At 36.2% G+C, this 19,503-nt stretch overlaps 1 protein-coding gene across 1 annotated transcript in view; it reads left to right on the forward strand.

The window, feature by feature from the left end:
* The first annotated feature begins 203 nt into the window (after positions 1 to 203).
* The window catches only part of tmc3.L (transmembrane channel like 3 L homeolog), a 38,073-nt gene continuing 18,773 nt past the window's right edge, over positions 204 to 19,503 (forward strand). The window contains exons 1-11 of the mRNA XM_041585582.1: positions 204 to 307; positions 2,694 to 2,843; positions 3,758 to 3,833; positions 8,165 to 8,246; positions 8,553 to 8,659; positions 10,477 to 10,575; positions 11,565 to 11,707; positions 12,071 to 12,218; positions 12,988 to 13,031; positions 14,470 to 14,617; positions 17,624 to 17,733. Of these exons, the coding sequence (XP_041441516.1) occupies positions 204 to 307; positions 2,694 to 2,843; positions 3,758 to 3,833; positions 8,165 to 8,246; positions 8,553 to 8,659; positions 10,477 to 10,575; positions 11,565 to 11,707; positions 12,071 to 12,218; positions 12,988 to 13,031; positions 14,470 to 14,617; positions 17,624 to 17,733 (1,211 nt within the window). The remainder of the gene's footprint in view (positions 308 to 2,693; positions 2,844 to 3,757; positions 3,834 to 8,164; positions 8,247 to 8,552; positions 8,660 to 10,476; positions 10,576 to 11,564; positions 11,708 to 12,070; positions 12,219 to 12,987; positions 13,032 to 14,469; positions 14,618 to 17,623; positions 17,734 to 19,503) is intronic.

Below are 19,503 nucleotides of genomic sequence, written 5' to 3' on the forward strand. Positions count from 1 at the left end.
TATATATATAATATATGAATCATGCCTTTTTGTTATTGACCTCATCTGTAAAAGTAAGATAGAATGTCTTGGCCCTGACATAATAGGTTTGTAGCTTTCAGCTTGAACACAAGGGGGTTGGATTAAAGGCTCTAAAGCAGGAGGAGAAGGCTTCATTACAAACAGACCTCAGTTTCTTCTGGCAGGGGAGGGAGCACACCACAATGGCAACAGTGAGTGTATCTGCTGCACTGAAGCCTTCCAAGTCAGTGAAAAGGTATAAAAGTATCAGGAGGAAAGCCAGCATCTACAGAATTCCACCTCACAGGTGAGATTTTTCAATTGCTTTTACCTGCATTATCGCACAGTCTAATGCTGGCCATTTATAAATCACATTGACGTAAAGCTCAATAAAACTTGTCTTCGATTTTGAAAATTTGTAGTCAAATCCGTTGAGGGTGAATGAAAATGAGTAATTGTTTAATTATGTAATTATTTTTTAATATAAATGTGACCAGAGACAACTGGTCAGTTACTAATATGTCAGCACCCTGGACAGCAGCAAATATCTTAAATGTAGGACCACATCCCTGGACATTATCTGGTCCTGCTACAGGAACTAGATATGCTTGTCTGTCTATCTGTCTGTAGATCCATCATTCTAGTACATATATATATCTATATATATATATCTATATATATATATATCTATCTATATCTATATCTATATATATATATATATTTTTTTTTGTCCTTCTAACACACACACACACACGTATGTATTTTCGTCATATGGGCAGCACAGTGGTGCAATGGTTAGCAAGTAGCTTGTATCTTTTTTTCTGCATGCTACTTCTGCTTTTCCTTCCAACGCTCCAAAAAAAACCGCTAAATAAAATTAACCACGTTGGTATGTCATAGGAATTGTGAGCTTCACTGGGGCAGGGACAGATATAAAACATTTAAAAATAAATAAAGGATAATCATTTTTGTACTGTATGTATGTCTGACTTTTAAACTACTGGTAATTTCCCCAAGTAAACTCTTTCTAGTGAACTAGAATTGTCTAAAACACATCTAGGGGCAAATTTACTTATGGTCGAATATCAAGGGTTAATTAACCCCCGATATTCGACTGTCGAAGTTAAATCCTTCGACTTCGAATATCGAAGTCGAAGGATTTAGCGCTATTCATTCGATCGAACGATTTTAATCCATTGATCGAACGATTTTTGTTCGACCAAGACTATGGGGACCTTCCCCATAGGCTAACATTGACTTTGGTAGCTTTTAGGTGGCGAACTAGGGGGTCGAAGTTTTTTTTTAAAGAGACAGTACTTCGACTCTCGAATGGTCAAACGATTTTTAGTTCGAAGTCAAAGTCGTAGTCGAAGGTCGAAGTAGCCCATTCGATGGTCGAAGTAGCCAAAAAAAAACATTCGAAATTCGACTTTTTTTTCCTCTATTCCTTCACTCGAGCTAAGTAAATGGGCCCCTAATGTAGGTGCAGTATGTATTACTTGGCATACTATGTTAGAGGTTCACACATGAATAAGTAAAGGAAAATTAAATGTTTGCAAGTGATACAACATCATTCCCATTAACAATAACTGTCCAAACTGGATCCTGCTTTGATCCAGTAGAAGTGACCATTGAGGGACAGGCAGCCAGGGAAAAAGTGGGTAGTGCTGACTAGTAGTCTGAAATGTTATGTAATGATTGTTCTAGGCAGCATAATGAGTATTTCTGATTAAACTGATACAGCTGGGATATACAGCTTACAAGTGACTCTACCATTAGGGAGGAACTCCATGGGCGATGTTGGTGCGATCCGACGCGATGCACAAAAACGTAGGCGTCAAATCGGATGGGACTGAAATAAGGTAAGCAACAGGAACGTCGGATGGTGTCCCAGCTGCTTTAGTCCAACACGACTGTCAACTGCAGACGTTGCATCTGCATCCGACAGTCGACTCGTATCGGATGAACGCTGCGATTTCATCCGACATTTCCATCTCTTACCTTATTTTCGTCACATCTGACTTGACGCCTGCGTGTTCCGCAGTTCCTCCCTTAAAGGAGAACTAAAGCTTAACTAAAGTAACTAAGTAGCTAGAAATGTTGTACATTATGTTTTGTGCTTCTGTACCAGCCCAAGACAACCGCAGCCCTTTAGCAGTAAAGATCTGTGTCTCCAAAGATGCCCCAGTAGCTCCTCATCTTCTTTTCTGCTGATTCACTGCTCATGCTCTGTGCTGCTGTCACTTACTGAGCTTAGGGACCCACTCATATTATACAGTACATATAGAATAGAAATGTCACAATATAAGGCTGATTAGTAATTAATACAGATAATTACTACATGGCAGCACAGAAACCAGTGCAACTAGCGTCAGAATTTAATAATCAGCTCTGTAGCATCAGCTTATATTACAGACAAAGCTTATTTTCTGCTGAATAATTTGTGACAACCCCTAAGCTTAGCTTCTCAACAGTTGCTCAGAGCCCACTGAGCATGTGAGTGCAGCAGACACTTTCCAAGATGGTGACAAGTTTGAAGTCCTGGATCATTGCTGCTAATGACAAGCTGAAACTTTAAGCAGGTGCAATAAGTTCAGTATGTAAAATATGGCATTTTTAGCCATATTTAATTTTAGGGTTTAGTTCTCCTTTAAAACAGGTGTGCCAATAACATTCTTGTCCTGGTGTGATAGCAATTCGGATGAAGATGATGATGATGCCGATGGCAAGGAAGAAAATAATGACCCTGAAATGATCTTTCAGAGCATACAGATGCAGAAAGAAATTGTGGCAAATATCAGATGCAGACCCTGGCCAATGAGACAAAAGTTGCGTTCGCTCAGGTGTGTTGTGTTTGAGATTATACATTCATAGATATGTAGATATACTGTAGAAATGCACTGTGCAGTATACATGTTTCAAACATGAGTACATGGCCCGCCCGTTCATAGACTGACTCAGATGAGGTGGTGATTGATTATTTAAAGTTGGTGGAATATAACACCTTACATTTGAAAAATAATTTATAATAAAATGTAGAATTCTGTGAATAGCAAAGCAAAGACTTGGGGACATAATAAAAAGATCCGTGCAGGAAAAACATTTCTTTGCCACTTTTTCCACATCCCATTATCACATCAAAGGTTAATATTCAATAAGATAAGATGCGTGAAGCTATCAGTTACAATTTGTGCAAGAATCCATGCAAGACTAGTAACAGATAGAAACCTGTTTAGTTAGTAGAATTGTTTAGATTAAGCAAGTTTACATCCAAAGAAAACTGTAGCACACCGATCAAACTTGTCTTGTGAAGAAAAGTGTTTTGTCATGTAAGCAAGTTTACATGACTTGTGTTTATGCTTCTATGCACTGAGATGCATGACATGTTACCATATATTGTGATGTAACTCTAGCATACACTCGTATAAATAGCGCACCAGTTTATACTTACACAATTAAGGCCAAAAAGCCCAGTGTTATCTCCAATGCTATAGTTTATAGTATTTTAAATATTGAATTGATTCGTTTTACAGTTTAATATAGTGTACTATATACACATCATTATAAATATGCCCCTTGATGTCACCAATGTATGTAAATTTGAAAATTTGGCATATGATGGACCATATGAAGCTGTCCATTTGTGTGTATGTGTGAGTGAATGATTTATTAGATCATTTCCCAGGTTTCTGACAGAGGTTGTGAAATGCTCTAGTTCTATAGCAGTCTCATTAACAGCTGTGGTTCTGTTTCACAGGCAAGCTAAAGAAATTGTCTTAAAGTACGAAGGGAGATTAACGAGAACACGGGGTTACCAAGCGGCCGGAGCAGAGGTATTACAATTAACTGCCTTCTTATAACAATAATAACAACCTACAATATAGTTTTCTGTAAACCTTATTGCGCCCATGTGTGATTTTGGGTGTGTCTGTATGTGCGTACGCACAAATCAAATTTTGAAGACATGATATAGTTTGTAGTTATTCAGTGTGGCGGAAGTGATAACTTGGTTTGCATGATGGACTACAATACTACTAAATATACTGTGAGTACAACTAGATGAGAAATGTGTGGGCAGGCCAACCCATCTTCATTGATAGAGTATTGACATAAGACTTAAGGTCATCATGCTGCCTTCAGTTAATATGTAACCAAACAGCTAGGTTTCTCTCCATTATAGAATGAAAGGTCAGTGACCTATCAGTGAGAGCTAATTAATTCATTAGCTATTTAGAAGTGTTCTATTTAATAACCCTCTGTTAAAACCCCTTATGCAACTCTAGAAAAAGGCTTGCAAACTCATTTTTTCTAAAAAATGTTATGTATCAAAGCTGTATGGGTCAATAAATTGTGACATTCATTCAGAAAGAAAAGTACAACGGCATCACTCAGATGCTTCCCCAAGCATCAGCATTCTTGTGCCGTAATACTGGCAGTAACAATGAAGTAACTTTTATTGGGCATTAGCAAGGACATTTAGGGTAAATTGGTCCAAATGGTAAATAATTGAATAGTGGGATATTTATAATCATTATCCTTTATTTATATAGTGGCAACACATTCTGCAGCTTTTTACAGTTATTTTACATACATGATAACATTAGTCCACTCCTAAATGCAGCCTACAAATTAAGGTGCCTATCACATTTACACACACACACATACTGCGGTCATTTGTTTCATGAAAACAACCTGCCTCTATGATTTTGAATTTAGGAGGGAGTAGGAGTATCTGGGGAAAAGTCTTGCAAACACAGGAAGAACATATCAACTCCTTGATATTTTATAGATTTTTCTATTAAAAATATAGAAAAAATATATATATATCACACACACCCAATCATGTTTGTAGAGACGTGAAGCTGTTGGGCATAAAAAGCTAGTGGAGTTAGCAGCTGAACAGAATGGAAAACACTAAATAAAAACAGACATTCATGAATTAGATTAGAAATAGTATATTTTGATAGGCATACATCTATCCTTGACAATTTGAATTGTATTGTGTGTTATAAGAGTGCATCCCACAATGCTTGATATAGTTGATTAGCAAAAAAATTAGTTTTCCAGAGACGCAAGGCCCTGTATATGTTTGTATAAAGAGTTTGTGGTCTTCTTTGTGTGCCTGCACTCTAGTGCAAACATCCAAATACCTGTACTTAGACTGAAATATATTCTTGTTAATAACCTGGATGTTATTTTCTTCACTGTCAAGATAAAGCTTTACTAGTAGAGTACTGATTCTATGGAGCCATGTCCAGGCTTGCAACCCACATTTACACTCACTTGTTCTTACAACCCTGAAGAGCTCCCTGCATCCTGAATAAAATCCCAATTTTCTCAGTACACCAAAGAAATGTCTTCAGAGGAATAAGATTAGCAGGAGCTAGGATGGGAGAGATCTGAATGGATTGCCACACCTGACATAGTTCATTACAGAGCCAAACTGAACCTAGTTGACAATATCTACTTAACCTGTCATTCCTACACTAATTGTTTAGTTTCTACTGCTATGTGTAAAAGCAGTTACTTTTATTTTTACTGTGTTGTTTCACCTAAAAGTGATAAAGGGGAAGGAAAGATTGCCATCCCACTTACGTAACCTCCTATAAAGTTTGTGAGGCTCCAACCTGAACTGCCAGTCTGTTACCGTATACCAAGTAAACCCATGCTTACATTTTGTTCACTTATTTTCATTAATAATACAGAATATATTACCTGCTATTCTCATTCTGCAGATTGTAATCTGTATTATTCTTTTTATGTAGCTTGGTGGGTGAGTTATATGATGTTAACTACAGTGAGTGGTTCCCCTACTATTGCAAACTCTTCTCCGAACGGAGAGCAGGAGTGGTTTGGAAAATTGGTCTTTTTATACATAAAGCAGCTATATCTCATCTCATCTGCTGGTATGTCAGCCCTGTTGCAACCTAATGCACTCTGGATCTGTAACAGCTAGTGCTGCCCCTTTAAAAACAGAATCCGCTTCAAGAATCAAGTCTTGAAATTTATTGCTTTAATCAATGCTTTTCACCATTAAAAAAAAGCAATATAACACTTGAGGAAGTTATGGCTTTTCTTTTATCGGTGACACCATTCACCATTAGGAGAAGTGTGGAGTTTTTATCAGTGCAGGTCCAGGCTCTTCTCAGTAACACCAAGGTATAATTTATTTGGCATTCATTTAACCTGGTGACTTGCTTCCTTACTACAAATAAACAACAGCCAGAACGTATTCTGTTGTACTTAACACCCTCACTGAAGTCTCTACTTGATTAAAATACTTCAGTCCAGCAATAAAATCTGCAACAACACTGTAAAAATTAATTAGCCTCCCAGGTTTAATTTATGTCCCTGATACATAATCACAGCCTAGGCCGGGTTAGGCTCTAGTTTCTGTAATAAAATGAAATCATTTTCTTTACATTTTTTTTAATCATAGGACTGGTATAATATATGCTTTGTCAAGAAACAGTATTATAGGGTACTATGATGTACGTAGCTGTGTATATAAATATGTTTCTCTACTCTAACACTAACAGCATCCCCATACTGACATGCATATTATAGTATAGTCAATGTTCTATGAATTCTTTTTAAAGCAAAACTGGTGATTCCAGTCCAAGGGCATCATTTGATTTCTTACTTAACAACAAGGGTATAAAGGTAGTTGTGGTTAAAAAAAACAAAAAATTGTTTTTAGCTTACTACAGACCTGACACTCACCATAGTATCTAGGGTGAATGCCTTGTGTACTGAGCATCTCTATTCAAATATCAAATCGAAGAATAATTGCCAATATCAAGTGTAACATCATGGGGATCCTTGTTGCAGAAATAAACACATGAACGAGTCACTGAACATGACTGCTGTCATAAAATCACCTGTACCTTGAATAGCAGATTGAATGGATAGCCATTACAGAGTTTATACACTGCCAGTTAAACTACTCCACTACCAAAATGTGCTCAGCCCAATTCTCCAGCACCAAAGAGTCCATGGGCAGCACATCACATCTGTTCTGTGACATATTTCCATTGTTAGGACTTTGTATTACAGACAAGTTAAAAGCACCATCCAGTGCTAATAAGGTATTGATTGACTTCATTTTGACTTTTGGCAACAAGGGGAACGATTCATCAAAAGTTTTTCCCACTTAAATATGCTTTATTTTATTATACTGCAGAGTCTCCAAATAAAATTACATGAACATGCAAGAATATTATGTCCAATGTTAATGTTAAATATCAATTTTGGTTGAATCTATCAAATTATACAATGTATTCAATCAAAGTGAAAAGCTGATAAATGTATTTGGGCAGAACTTAATAAAACATTGAATGGCTAGGAATCCTGCAGGATTTCCCTCTTTATCATTGCAATTTTTCCCCTTAAATTTCACTTAAAGGGGATGTAAACCCCAAAATAAGAGTTTGTCTAATGAAAGAAAATGTAATTCTAACCAACTTTACCCTACAGGTATATGATCTATTATTCAGAATACTTGGCACCTTGGTTTTCCACAAGTTGGATCACCATTTAACATCATTTAAACAATAAATAAACCCAGGAGGATTGTTTTGATACAATATGAATTCATGCAGCTTAGATAACATCAAGTACAGGGTACTGTTTTATTATTACAGAGAAAAAGGAAATTGTTTTTAAATATCAAAATTATTTGCTAAAAATTTACTCTATGGTAGATTGCCTTCCTGTTATTCAGAGCTTCTGGATATTGGGTTCCCGGAAAAGTAGTCCTATAAATATATACATTAAAAAGGTTCTGCATGTTTAAGGTTATATGTAAGGGTAACTAAAATTGCAGCATCAGTCAGTCCCTTTTCTGTTTTTTTAAACAGTGTAGAAGTCAGCTCTTTTCCAGCCATGACAGGTCTGTTAATTAGCTGGCTTCTGCTACATTGTTACGTCAGAATTACCAGGGCAGAGAATAGTAAGGAACAGACAGATACTGCTTTCACTAGCATTTCTATGTACTGTACATTTAATGTAACTTTAATAAGATTGAAAATGCTTAATGAATGTTTAACATACAGTTGCTTGAAATTACATTTTCTTTCTTTCGACAAAATGTTATTTTGGGGTTTAAATGTCCTTTAACTCTGGTGTGATTCATAATAAGTTTGTCCTGATGTTTTTCTTTCAGCTTTGGAGAAAATTTGTTCGGGTTTCATATAACTTTGCTGTCCTTTTTATTCCTTGGGAAATGAGGATAAAGAAGATAGAGAGTAAGTATGCAACCAAATGTGTAATAGGTCCTCAAAAGTGTAAAAAGCAGATCAGGTTTATGTTTTGATAGAACTGAATATATAGGAGTAGTAAATCTCTGGATCATTCAAAGATCCCTACCCCTTAAGGCTACCTATTGTACTTATCACAGAGGTCCCATACTGTTAAATGCTCCAAAGCTTACACTCTCCTCTGCCTTTTAATATATTGTTTGCCTGTTAAAAGACCTGCAAGGAGTTGGCTGGTGCCTATGGCTCCATTTTTGGTCTAAAACGGATCATAACCTATTTCCTTTTATATTTCAGGTCACTTTGGATCTGGAGTTGCCTCCTACTTTATATTTTTGAGATGGCTGTTTGGGATAAACATTGTTCTTACAATCTTGACTGGGGCATTTGTTGTTATTCCTGAGGTAAGATTGGCTATGTCTTTTTTAAAAGCCTTCAAAAGATAAAGGAGCAAAGCAGGTTTCTTTTTATTGAGTTTTATTTCTAACTCTATAATTAAGTAATGCTATTGGCAAATTGCACAAATCTGTATTTTATATACGGTAACTGGGGGCTGAATTACTAAAACTTAAATTAATTTCAGTTTTTTTATGAAAACAAAGTCAACCAAACGCTCTTCCACGAATTGAACACATTTATCAATAATTTTACTGAAAAAATCGAATACGTTGGGACAAAATCAAGTGTCAATTTGTATCATACAATTGACGCTCCAAAAACGCAATTTTATCAAATTTTCGTTGAGAAAGCTCAACTTTTTTCGGATTATCCAGGCAGATCACAATGTCAAGAAACATCTCCAGGGACATCTGTCATTTACTTCAACATGAGCTTGAAAGGTTGGAGATACCTCCCAGGGTAGTTACTGCTCATAATCAAAAGAAATAACACATAAGGGCAGATTTACAAAGGTTCGAGTGGATTTTCGAAGTACAAAAAGTTTGAATTTCGAAGTAATTTTTTGGATACTTCAACCATCCAATAGGATACTATGACTTAGAATTTACTTCGATTCGAAGTAAAAATTGTTCGAATATTCGACCATTCGATAGTTGAAGTACTGTCTCTTTAAAAAAGACTTCAATACTTCGCCAACTTAAACCTGTCAAAGTGCTATGTTAGCCTATGGGGACCTGCCAGAGCATATTTCACATTTTTGGGTATCGAAGGAAAATCGTAAAATCGTTCGAATCGTACGATTCGAAGTACGATCGTACAATCATAGTACGATCGGAATACAATCGGAATACGATCTTACGATGAATGAAATCCTCAGACTTCGAATTCGAATGTTGGAGGATTCTATTCAATGTTAGAATTACGAAGTATTTTCCAATTAGTAATTCCACAAAAAATTTAGTTTCCCCCCTAATGAGCTTGAACAGAAAAAATCCAGGTTTACTAAAGGGGCCCCTTTTATTAACTTTTATTAATGGTCCCCGTTATATTAATTTGCTCTTTAAAAGCATTCTCAGACTAGTGATATATCCTCTCATTCTGTTACCCTGGTATTTTACTCTTGGAGAAATTGGATTGAATGGATATGTATTCTATCCATGGTTTAATTGATATAGATAATTATATCATGTTTTGTGAAAGGGTCCTGGGTGGATCCGAAACGTTGGCTAATTTTAAAGTTCACTTTTTCTTTAAAGACATATACTGTATGATAGTAAAAGTATGTATTTCTCTTATGCAGGTGGAGTTCCCAAGTTACAGTGCATTGTGCACTTGTGGTCATGAGCCTTGAGTTGAGCTGTGATTATAATGTATTTAATGCTCTACACACCATCATTTTATACTCTCAAAATTAAATCAGACATAGCCTTCTTCATCAAGTTATTATTTGAAATTAATGTTACATTTATTGAAATGCTGCAGTCACTAATTATCATAATACTATTCTTTAGATAAAATAACAGTTATGAAGAAATTCTAGCAATTCTAGCAATTCTAGCAATTTCTACCTTGTTGTAGCCTGAAGATTTACAACATGGAAGCCCACACACACATCAATAACGCTCATTTGAATGGTCCTATAATGTAGAATTAGTTCTTTTGGTTCTGGAAATACTAGAAAAACAATAACTAATCACGTAAATTGTGCCATGATTTATGCCGATCTTCAATAATATCCATTCTTCCTTGGAGTATCTGTTGGAACATATTATTTATAAGCAGCTTTTGATTTATGTTTTTATTTTTAATTTATTATTTTCAGATCCTTGCTGGTGCCCCATTTGGAAGTACTATCAACAAGAAAATTCCAGATAAGGAACTTTCATCAGCCCAAGACCTCAACACCATCTGGTCACTGGGGGCAAGTTGAAAAATGGAATTCATATTTAATTCAATAGTGTTAACCATTTTAAAATTCGTAATAAGCTCTAACTGTATATCATGTGATTAAGACACAACGATTTACCCAACACTGGGCAATTTTGCACCCAGGCAGTTTTTTTTCTAGCAAACTGGAGGTGGAACAATAAAAGCAAATGTGTGATTGCTTACCATGGTGTAAATAGGTGCAAATTTGCCCAGTGTTGCCCAGTATTCTGATATTTTTGCCCACAGACATTTTGTACATTTTGTACATTTTGCATTTGAAAACTGTAAGGGGCTGATTTAACAAAAGTTGAGTTTTCTTTTTATTTTATAATTTGAGAAAAAACTTGAGATTCTTGCTGGCATGCAACGCTTCTTAGAAAAAACCGTGTCCCAGCTTTTCTTAAATAAGCTAGCATTTGAAAAAAAAAGTTACATGAGTTTTGTTGCAGTTTGTTTTTGCGCTCACATTTTTTATCTCAGCCTCGAAAAATAGTAAATAGGCCCTCTTAGAGAAGCATTATTTGTAGTTATCTGCACTTTTCTATGAAGGAAAGTTATTTCTTTACAAATGTCTTTGCATTTTATAAAGTATCGCATACTGTATGGGGCTTTGTTTATTTTCAATAGGAAAGATGCAAAGTAAGCCAATTTTTTGCACTTTGCTCTAAGCTGGGCATCCTAACCACAACCTTGTGTTTATCAAACTGAGTGCAAAGAGTTTCTGACTTTCCCTAGCCCTAGGAAGTTCTGCAGTGGCATCTCAGTGGCATCTTGCGCATCTCAAGCTCTAATCACACAACCAAAGTGAGAGCAATGAGGTGTGGGCCACACATCTCCATCTTAATGTGCAAAATGAAGAGCTGCAAAATTGTGGTATTCTCTCCCTGCAGCAGATGAGCTGACAGTTATATTATGTAGTTCAATAAAAGGTTTGATAACTACTTTTATTTCTTCATTGATTCAGCTCTGTTTTTCTTACAGGGTTACCTGCAATACTCTGTGTTATTTTATGGCTATTACGGTCGAGAAAGAAAAATAGGGCGAGCCGGATACCGCCTTCCACTGGCATATTTTCTTGCTGGAATGGCTGTATTTGCCTACAGTTTCATCACACTGTTAAGAAAGTAATATATGCTATTTTTAATTACAGAACATCATCATACTATTCCTCATATATGTACAATTCCAAATGCAGATATAGTATTGAAAATGATAAATATTTGTTTCCTTTTTTCATTCCAGGGATATTTCAGTCCTCTTTAGTAACTAATCTATAGAGCCATAATCTTGACTCCTAAATACATAAATCCCAAAATCACTACCTGACACCTAATCCCAGCCTCTATGTCCAGACATGCCCCATAATTAGTTTCCACTTACCTAGTAATGTTTTCCAAACGTCCCCTATTCCTATTTCCTAGTCTAGCCATTGCTTCATTCTCTATAACTAAAATCTAGCATTCACTTTGTATGATGCACATTTACAGGATGGCAAAGAACTCTAGACTGAGCTTAGCAAGTGCTTCAGATGAAAACTATACCTTCTGCTGGAAAATCTTCTGTGCCTGGGATTATCTCATTGGGAATCCAGAGGCATCGGAGAGCAAGACAGCTGCCATAGCCAACACCATTCGAGTGAGTATATATCTTTCAGAGACCATAGCATACAACATCATTCATTTATAGTATTGTTCTATTTTGTTTACTATGGGAAAGTGCACTGTTTAGAGAACTAGAGAAATTATAATACCACAATTTGGACATTTATGCATTTGGACATATTATGCATATTCTGGGCATAACCCTATTTTTGGCAATTATTTCGGGATGCAGCTGCCTAAATTCCTAGCCTAAATTGGGCTGCTCCCATAAAAAAATAGATAGCACTCTGGTTTTCAGAACATCAGAGCAACAAAGATGTCAAGGAGGCTGTTTCCCTCTGTAAAAAATATAAACCTCTAAAAAATATAAATGCCATTCATGGCATATCAATCCTGATGGCAGAGCTGAAAATTCACATTGTATTGGCATCCCTTTAAACTAATATTATTTAGCATATTTCGATTTGTAAACCTATAATATGGTTTTACACATAAAGATGTAATTTCATATGACTGTTTTGTGTTGCATTAAATTAATTTCAGAAGAAGTACAGAAACAGGCCTATGCTATTTCCGTTTTCAGCCACAATGCTGTGTCTTTCCTCGTTTCTGCCTAAAATTGCTTATTCCATTAGTAATAATCTACAGAGACAAGGAAGGAGAAAATTTCTTGATGATTAAATCACCAGGCTTTGACTAGGTTTGTTTCCTGGTAATGGTTCCTGTGTCAGTTCTTTTTGACAAGCAAAATGTAATCAAGTTAGTGCTAAACCTCCGTTTTTAATTCCCATTATTTCTTATAGGAAGCAATTTTAGAAGAACAAGAGAAACATAAAAGCAAAAATTTGTAAGTATGTAAATTCCTTTGGCTTTAAATGGCATGTTTACAAGTGCTGCTGTTAAACTATACAATAGTATGCAATATAATTAAATCTAATAACAATATTAATACTATCAATAAAATTATTATGGTTTCATAATGAAATCCTTGCACTAAAATATATTTATGGTTGAGGTTTGTGTCATTAAAAATCTGCTTCATTAATAAGTAGTGATGGGTGAATTTATTCACCAGGCATGGATTCGTGGCAAATTTCTGCACATCGCCGCCCGCTAATGTTTTTGTGGAACTGATGCGAAAATTCGCTTTGGAAAAAATCACTGAGACAAAAAAAAATATTGCGCGTCAAAATTGTTGCAGGCTTAAAAATTGTCAAGCGTCAAAATTATATGGACGCCTATTGACTTTAATGCGTTTCGAGAATTTTTCGGCGAAACAGGACAGATTCGCCCATCACTATTAATAAGTGGATCAAGGTAATAGACAGAATTTAATTTACAGAAAACCTGATCATAAAAATATTATGCGAAGTACAGCATATTGCATCAGCCCTTTATCTGTAAGTGACTGAAATGTGCTCCTCTTCTGAACCCAACCAATTTCAAAATAAATGCTGAAAGGACCAGGAGCTGAAAACTTTAATGGGCCTATTAAACAGAAGGTTTTACAAATCAGACTGAGCTAGTACATCACGCTGGTAACATCTATAATTTGGAGAATACTCTTGTCTCTTGGAGACTATAATCTGCACTGCAGGACATGTGTCCATTAGTAGTAGCAGCCCAATAAAAGATGCAGCCCATATGTTTTCTGTAGGTAAGATGAATGCATCTATTTTAACCACCTTGGTTGAGACACATCTTTGTAACAACACATTAATTTGACCACTTTAAAATATATTTAAATGTTAAAAATTGGACATTTTAACTGTAAAAAAAACAACACAATTAATAATATATGCTGCCTTCATGAAGTAGTGTAAGTATGTAAAGAATAAGTTGCATAAACAATGCTGCAGTTTACAGAAGGGGATTGTGTACTGAAGCAATGTTTATATTCCTGTATAAATGCATTTCACTTGCTGCCTTGTGCTGGTATATGTTCCCATAATTCTTCAGTGATCTCAGTTAAATCATTAGCCGAACAGCCTCCTGCTCAGAAAGTGAATTTTAAAATGTCATCTGCACCTGCTAAGGAAAAGATTAAATTATGTCTAGAAGCGGAACCATTTCCATAATGATTTTAAATGCTACAATTTGCTCTATCATAAAACAGAATCCGGGGTTTTAACTATAGGTTTCCTTTAATAAATCCCACGGCTGTTAATTATCAGCGTTGACTGCTATGAAAACGCAATAAATCCCGTACACACAGGCACATCCCAGCAGTGAAACCAGCCAAGCACTGTTTCATTACAGCAGTTTTTCTCTTTCTGCTTTCCTAGAGCGGTTACAATAAGCCTCCGGATTCTTGCAAATATCCTCGTTCTCCTTTCACTGGCTGGAAGTATTTATATTATTTATTTTGTGGTGGACAGATCCCAGAAATTGGAGAGAACAAAAATAGAACTGACTCTCTGGGAAAAAAATGAGGTAAAATGAATAAATCAATGTTTAAGATTCGGATGGAATGTCATTTCTTGAATAAAAAGTGTCAGTGAGGCTGGATCCACAATCTGACAAACATGGATCTACGATGTTAATTAATTTATTCTTGATATTATTACTGACCACACTAACCCTATTGCCATTTTATATGTCTTTATAGGCAAAATAAAATTTCTGTATCTTAGAAAGGGGCATACTCAATGAGTCAAGCAAAGAATCTTGGGAAATGAGGCACCCTGAATTACAGACAGTTCTAAATTTGATCATCCAACCAGTTCAAAATGGCCTTCATTTGCCACAAAAAAAACCCAGTAATTTCAATAAAATAATATTGAGACATATTCAATGACTTTATAAAGGTGGTGCAGAGTTACCAGGCCTTTTCTACTGTATAATTATTACATTCCTTATAGAATAGTCATATGAGCCATGTTGCCAAGTATTTAGTATGTTTCTCAGGGTTCCTCAAATTTGCATAATTCATTTCATTTACAAAATCAATCTTTTATTGTGGGGGATGACATGATTTCCCTCTTGATAAGACCAACAGTTTTGCTGTATTAAACAAATGAGGCTCTGTGCTTAACAGAAATAAAAGGACATAGGCAGGGTCTCTTGGGCTTTCTTCAGCCAAGAGTTGTCTGACTATGAGGGAATGAACAATGCCAAAAATATGTTCATGGCTCCCTACCCCATCAGCAGGCATTAGTATTTTTAAATTAAATTTTGAGAAAATGTGCAATACAATTATGTAAGAATGTTATCATTTATGTGTTGTATTCTGCTGCTTCAGGAGCTTTAAGACGTTTTGTTGCCAGCCTGATCCTGCCCCAGTTGGCCAACCAAATCCATTGACCACACTTTTATGTATGAAATAGAGGAGAAAACAGTGGTTAGCTGCAGCAATTTATTTACTTGAAATATAACATGCCTCGGTGGGGGGGGAGGGTTGTGAACACTAAACTCTAGGCTAGGGCCAGACGGGGCTAAAATCAGCCTGCTGAAATCTGACAACCACTAGCAAAATCTCCTTCTCTCTTCATGTCCAGAAGCTTTTTGACGGCTCCGATGCAAACACTCTCTGCAGATTTCGGCTAAAAATGCAAAGTCTTGCATTTCTTCACTGTAATCCACCCAGTGTGTTCTCGCCAGAGCCAACACAAGGCTTCTGGATGCTAACACTGAAGAGGATAAGAAGAGGATTCTGAAATCAGCCTGCAGATTTTAGCAGGTTGATTTTAGCACTGTCTGGCCCTAGCCTAAAAGTATGGTGTGAGTGCCTCCACAGATCATTTGCATTTACTTTTGAAATTTGACATGGGGCTAGACATATTGTCAGTTTCCCTGGTGCTTCCAGCCATGTGACTTGGGCTCTGATAAACTTCAGTCACTCTTTACTGCTGCACTGCAAGTTGGAGAGCTATCCCCCCCCAGCTGCCCATCAGCAGCCTATCAAAGGAACAATGGGCAGCTAACCAGATAGCAGCTCCCTGACACCTCTGCCTAAGGGTTCAACTGCGTGAACTGATACAGCCTCCATGAGCTAATAGGCTAATAGCACTATTACTATTCTATTACTATTCTGAATTTTAGCAGGGGGGGCAGACAAAACTGTCTCCCAATAATTTAGGGAGGCTTCAGGCATTTATTTTCCAGCTAAAATACACTATGGAAAAACTGCCCCAAGTGCCATTAGCCTCAATTAGCTGCTACAGTAAAGGATATATAGATATAAACACAGTATTTAATTGTAAATAATGGCACACTGGTTTCTATGAACAATAACTCCAGATCCTAAATACATTATATAGTAAGGGGCAGAAGAAGTGGTACCCAAAATACATTAAATACAGTGAAAAGTAGTAGGAACTTTAGCTTATCTACAAGCAGTTCTATTGTGTGGTGAAAGCTCAGAATCAGGCATAATGCACTGAGATGGCTGCCTACATAACAATATTATAGCTAAAAAAATACATTTGTTGGTTCAAGGATAAAATTTGTTGGTTCAAATGGCAGAGTAAAGTATTTGAAATGTAAACAATGCTAATTTAGAAATACAAAGAACACTAAAATTGTGACAGAATCCCTTTAATTTTGCTCTGATGAGGCAGTCTGGGTAGGTGGCTGATGTCTCTACCAAAAAATACTAGGTACTTTGATATTTGTATTTCATTCAAACTTTTTTCAGTAAAATCTAATTGCAGGAAATATCAATGGATGTAAAAGAATACACTCCAAATCCTATTAAAAGAGGAATTACAGAAACTGTACATATTAGTCATACTATCACAAGACAAAATATTTGTATGAAATAGCAGGATTAGGCCACCCTCCCTGAACACTTCATCAGATTCCTCAAATGCTATTCTGTAGCTATGCTAAAAGTTGTGGACAGGGGATGGGTGGTCAATGCTGTGATTATAAACCAGGAGCATGTTCAGGGAAAATCAGGACCAGGTCAGCTTTCAATCAAAAGCTCCACTTTGTAGTAGTAGAAAACGCATGGTGTGATGTGCCAAACATGAAGGCTGACTGTTTAATTCTGCTTTAGGTAAAGGTATGGGGGAGTGAGACACATTTCAGGAGTCTGATGGAGTAGTTGGGGAGGCTGACTTGCGCAGGGGTTCTCTTCTTTATAAAAGGTTTTACTTCTTTAAAGAAAACTCATAAATTACAAAATACAAGTGATCTGAAATTATTATGTTGGAAAGACAATTTAAAGTAATAATCAATTAACTCTTAAAGGGAATGAACACCTACCTCATTCCTGGTGGAACAAAAAAATGTTCCCTTTTTCCTGCATGGGGCCAAGAGGCAATAGTAGCTCTTGGGTTGCATCCAGAAGCAGCAAAATACAGCATGTCTGATTTTTCCACACCTGTATATCCTCAAATTATAGTGACCCTTTAAGACTTGTAGTTATCAGTTATTTCAAAAGTGTTAAACTCATTTGCATAATTTTTCACACTAAATTGTGTATATTTTTTATAGGTGAGTGTTGTTGTCTCTCTGATCACTATGATTGCCCCTTCTGCCTTTGAGCTTGTAGCTGCTTTGGAGATGTATCACCCAAGGACCACATTACGATTTCAGCTTGCTAGGTAAGGAAATGGAAAATGAAATGGGCAAATTAATTATCCCAACTAATAAACTGGAAAGAACAAAAGAACTGAATCATTTTTTATGTTTTATTTTATATGACCAAAGTACTCTGTGCTCCGAAACATAGCCTTAGACCTGGGACAATTTATTTAAGCTGAATAGTAAGGTGTAGGTAGAATTTTGTCCGTTTTTTGCACTCTGCACTATTCCTGTCAGCCTGTAAATGACCCAAGGGTGTTTTGACTGCTTCTGTGTTCAAATGGAAATCAGTATGCCGCTGAAAAATTCTTTTTAACATCTCAGAAATTATACTGTACTTTTTGAATAAGAAAAGGAAATTAAGCTACATGAGTCAAATAAAGTACACTAAGGATGTTATTTATCAAAGTCCGAATTTATCTCAATATTATCTGCTACAAACTCCGATCAAATCCACTTGGGTTTTTTGCACTTATTTATACGTAGGTAGAATTGCGTCAGTGTTTTGCCCACTGCACCATGCCTGTAAATGACTCAAGAGTGTTTTGACTGCCTCTGTGTTCAAATGGAAAACAGAGGGTATCAGTATACCACTGAAAAATTATTTTTGCATCTCAGAAATTATACTTTTTGAATAAGAAATTAAGCTGCATGCTTAATAAATACACTAGGGGGTTATTTACTAAGGTCCGAATGCCCGAAATTCCCAGAAATCCAAAAAATTAGTGATTTTTTGTGTTATAATAGGCTTACAAAAAAATCACAAATTTTTCAGAATCTATTAAACCCCAAGGGCTAAAAAGCCCGAATATAAAAACACGGCCCATTGATTTTTGGTTGTGTCGGGGGTTTCGGGCAATTTCACAATGTTTTCGGAGCTTTTGGAGGAAAAATTTTGATAAATTCAGACCTTGATGAATAACCCCTAAGGGGTTACAAACTCCTATCAAATCCGCTTGGGTTTTTAAACTTATTTATTATTACATTTTCCCGAAAATTTGCTTTGCCTGCCCGGTAAAAATGATGCTTGATGCCAATGTTATTAATAGGAAAAAACGGCAAGAATATAGGAAGGCCGGTATTTTTTTCCAGAACCCTACCTGTATCACATTTTTAAGATGCACAGTCAGAAATCAATAGAATAGAGGGCTGCGTTTGGAACTTACAAAACTGCACTTACGTAAGTTGGTTTAAAAAACATATAAACGCAATACAGGTATGGGACATGTTATCCAGAATGCTCGGGACCTGGGTTGTTCCGGATAATGGATATTTCTGTAATTTGGGTCTTGATACCTTAAGTCTACTAGAAAATCATTTAAAAATTAAATAAACCCAGACGGATTGTTTTGCTTCCAATAAGGATTAATTATATTTTAGTTGGGATCAAGAACAAGGTACAGGTATAGGATCCGTTATCTGGAAACCCGTTATCCAGAAAGCTCCGAATAACTGAAAGTCCGTCTCCCATAGACTCCATTATAATCAAATAATTAACATTTATAAAAGTGATTTCCTTTTTCTCTGTAGTTATGAAATGATACCTGGTTCTTGATCCAAACTAAGATATAATAAATCCCAATGGGGTGCAAAGCAATCCTATTGGGTTTAATTAATGTGTAAATAATATTTTAGTATATATAAGGTATGGAGATCTAAATTATGGAAAAATCCCTTATCCCCAAGACCCCAAGGAGCAAATTCACTAACCTGCGGAGTTGCGCTAGCGCAGGCTTCGCCGCACTTCGCCAGGGCGCCGCTACTTCACTAAAATCCGAAGTTGCGCTCAG

Source organism: Xenopus laevis, chromosome 3L (genome assembly GCF_017654675.1).
Source record: "Xenopus laevis strain J_2021 chromosome 3L, Xenopus_laevis_v10.1, whole genome shotgun sequence".
NCBI lineage: Eukaryota > Metazoa > Chordata > Amphibia > Anura > Pipidae > Xenopus > Xenopus laevis.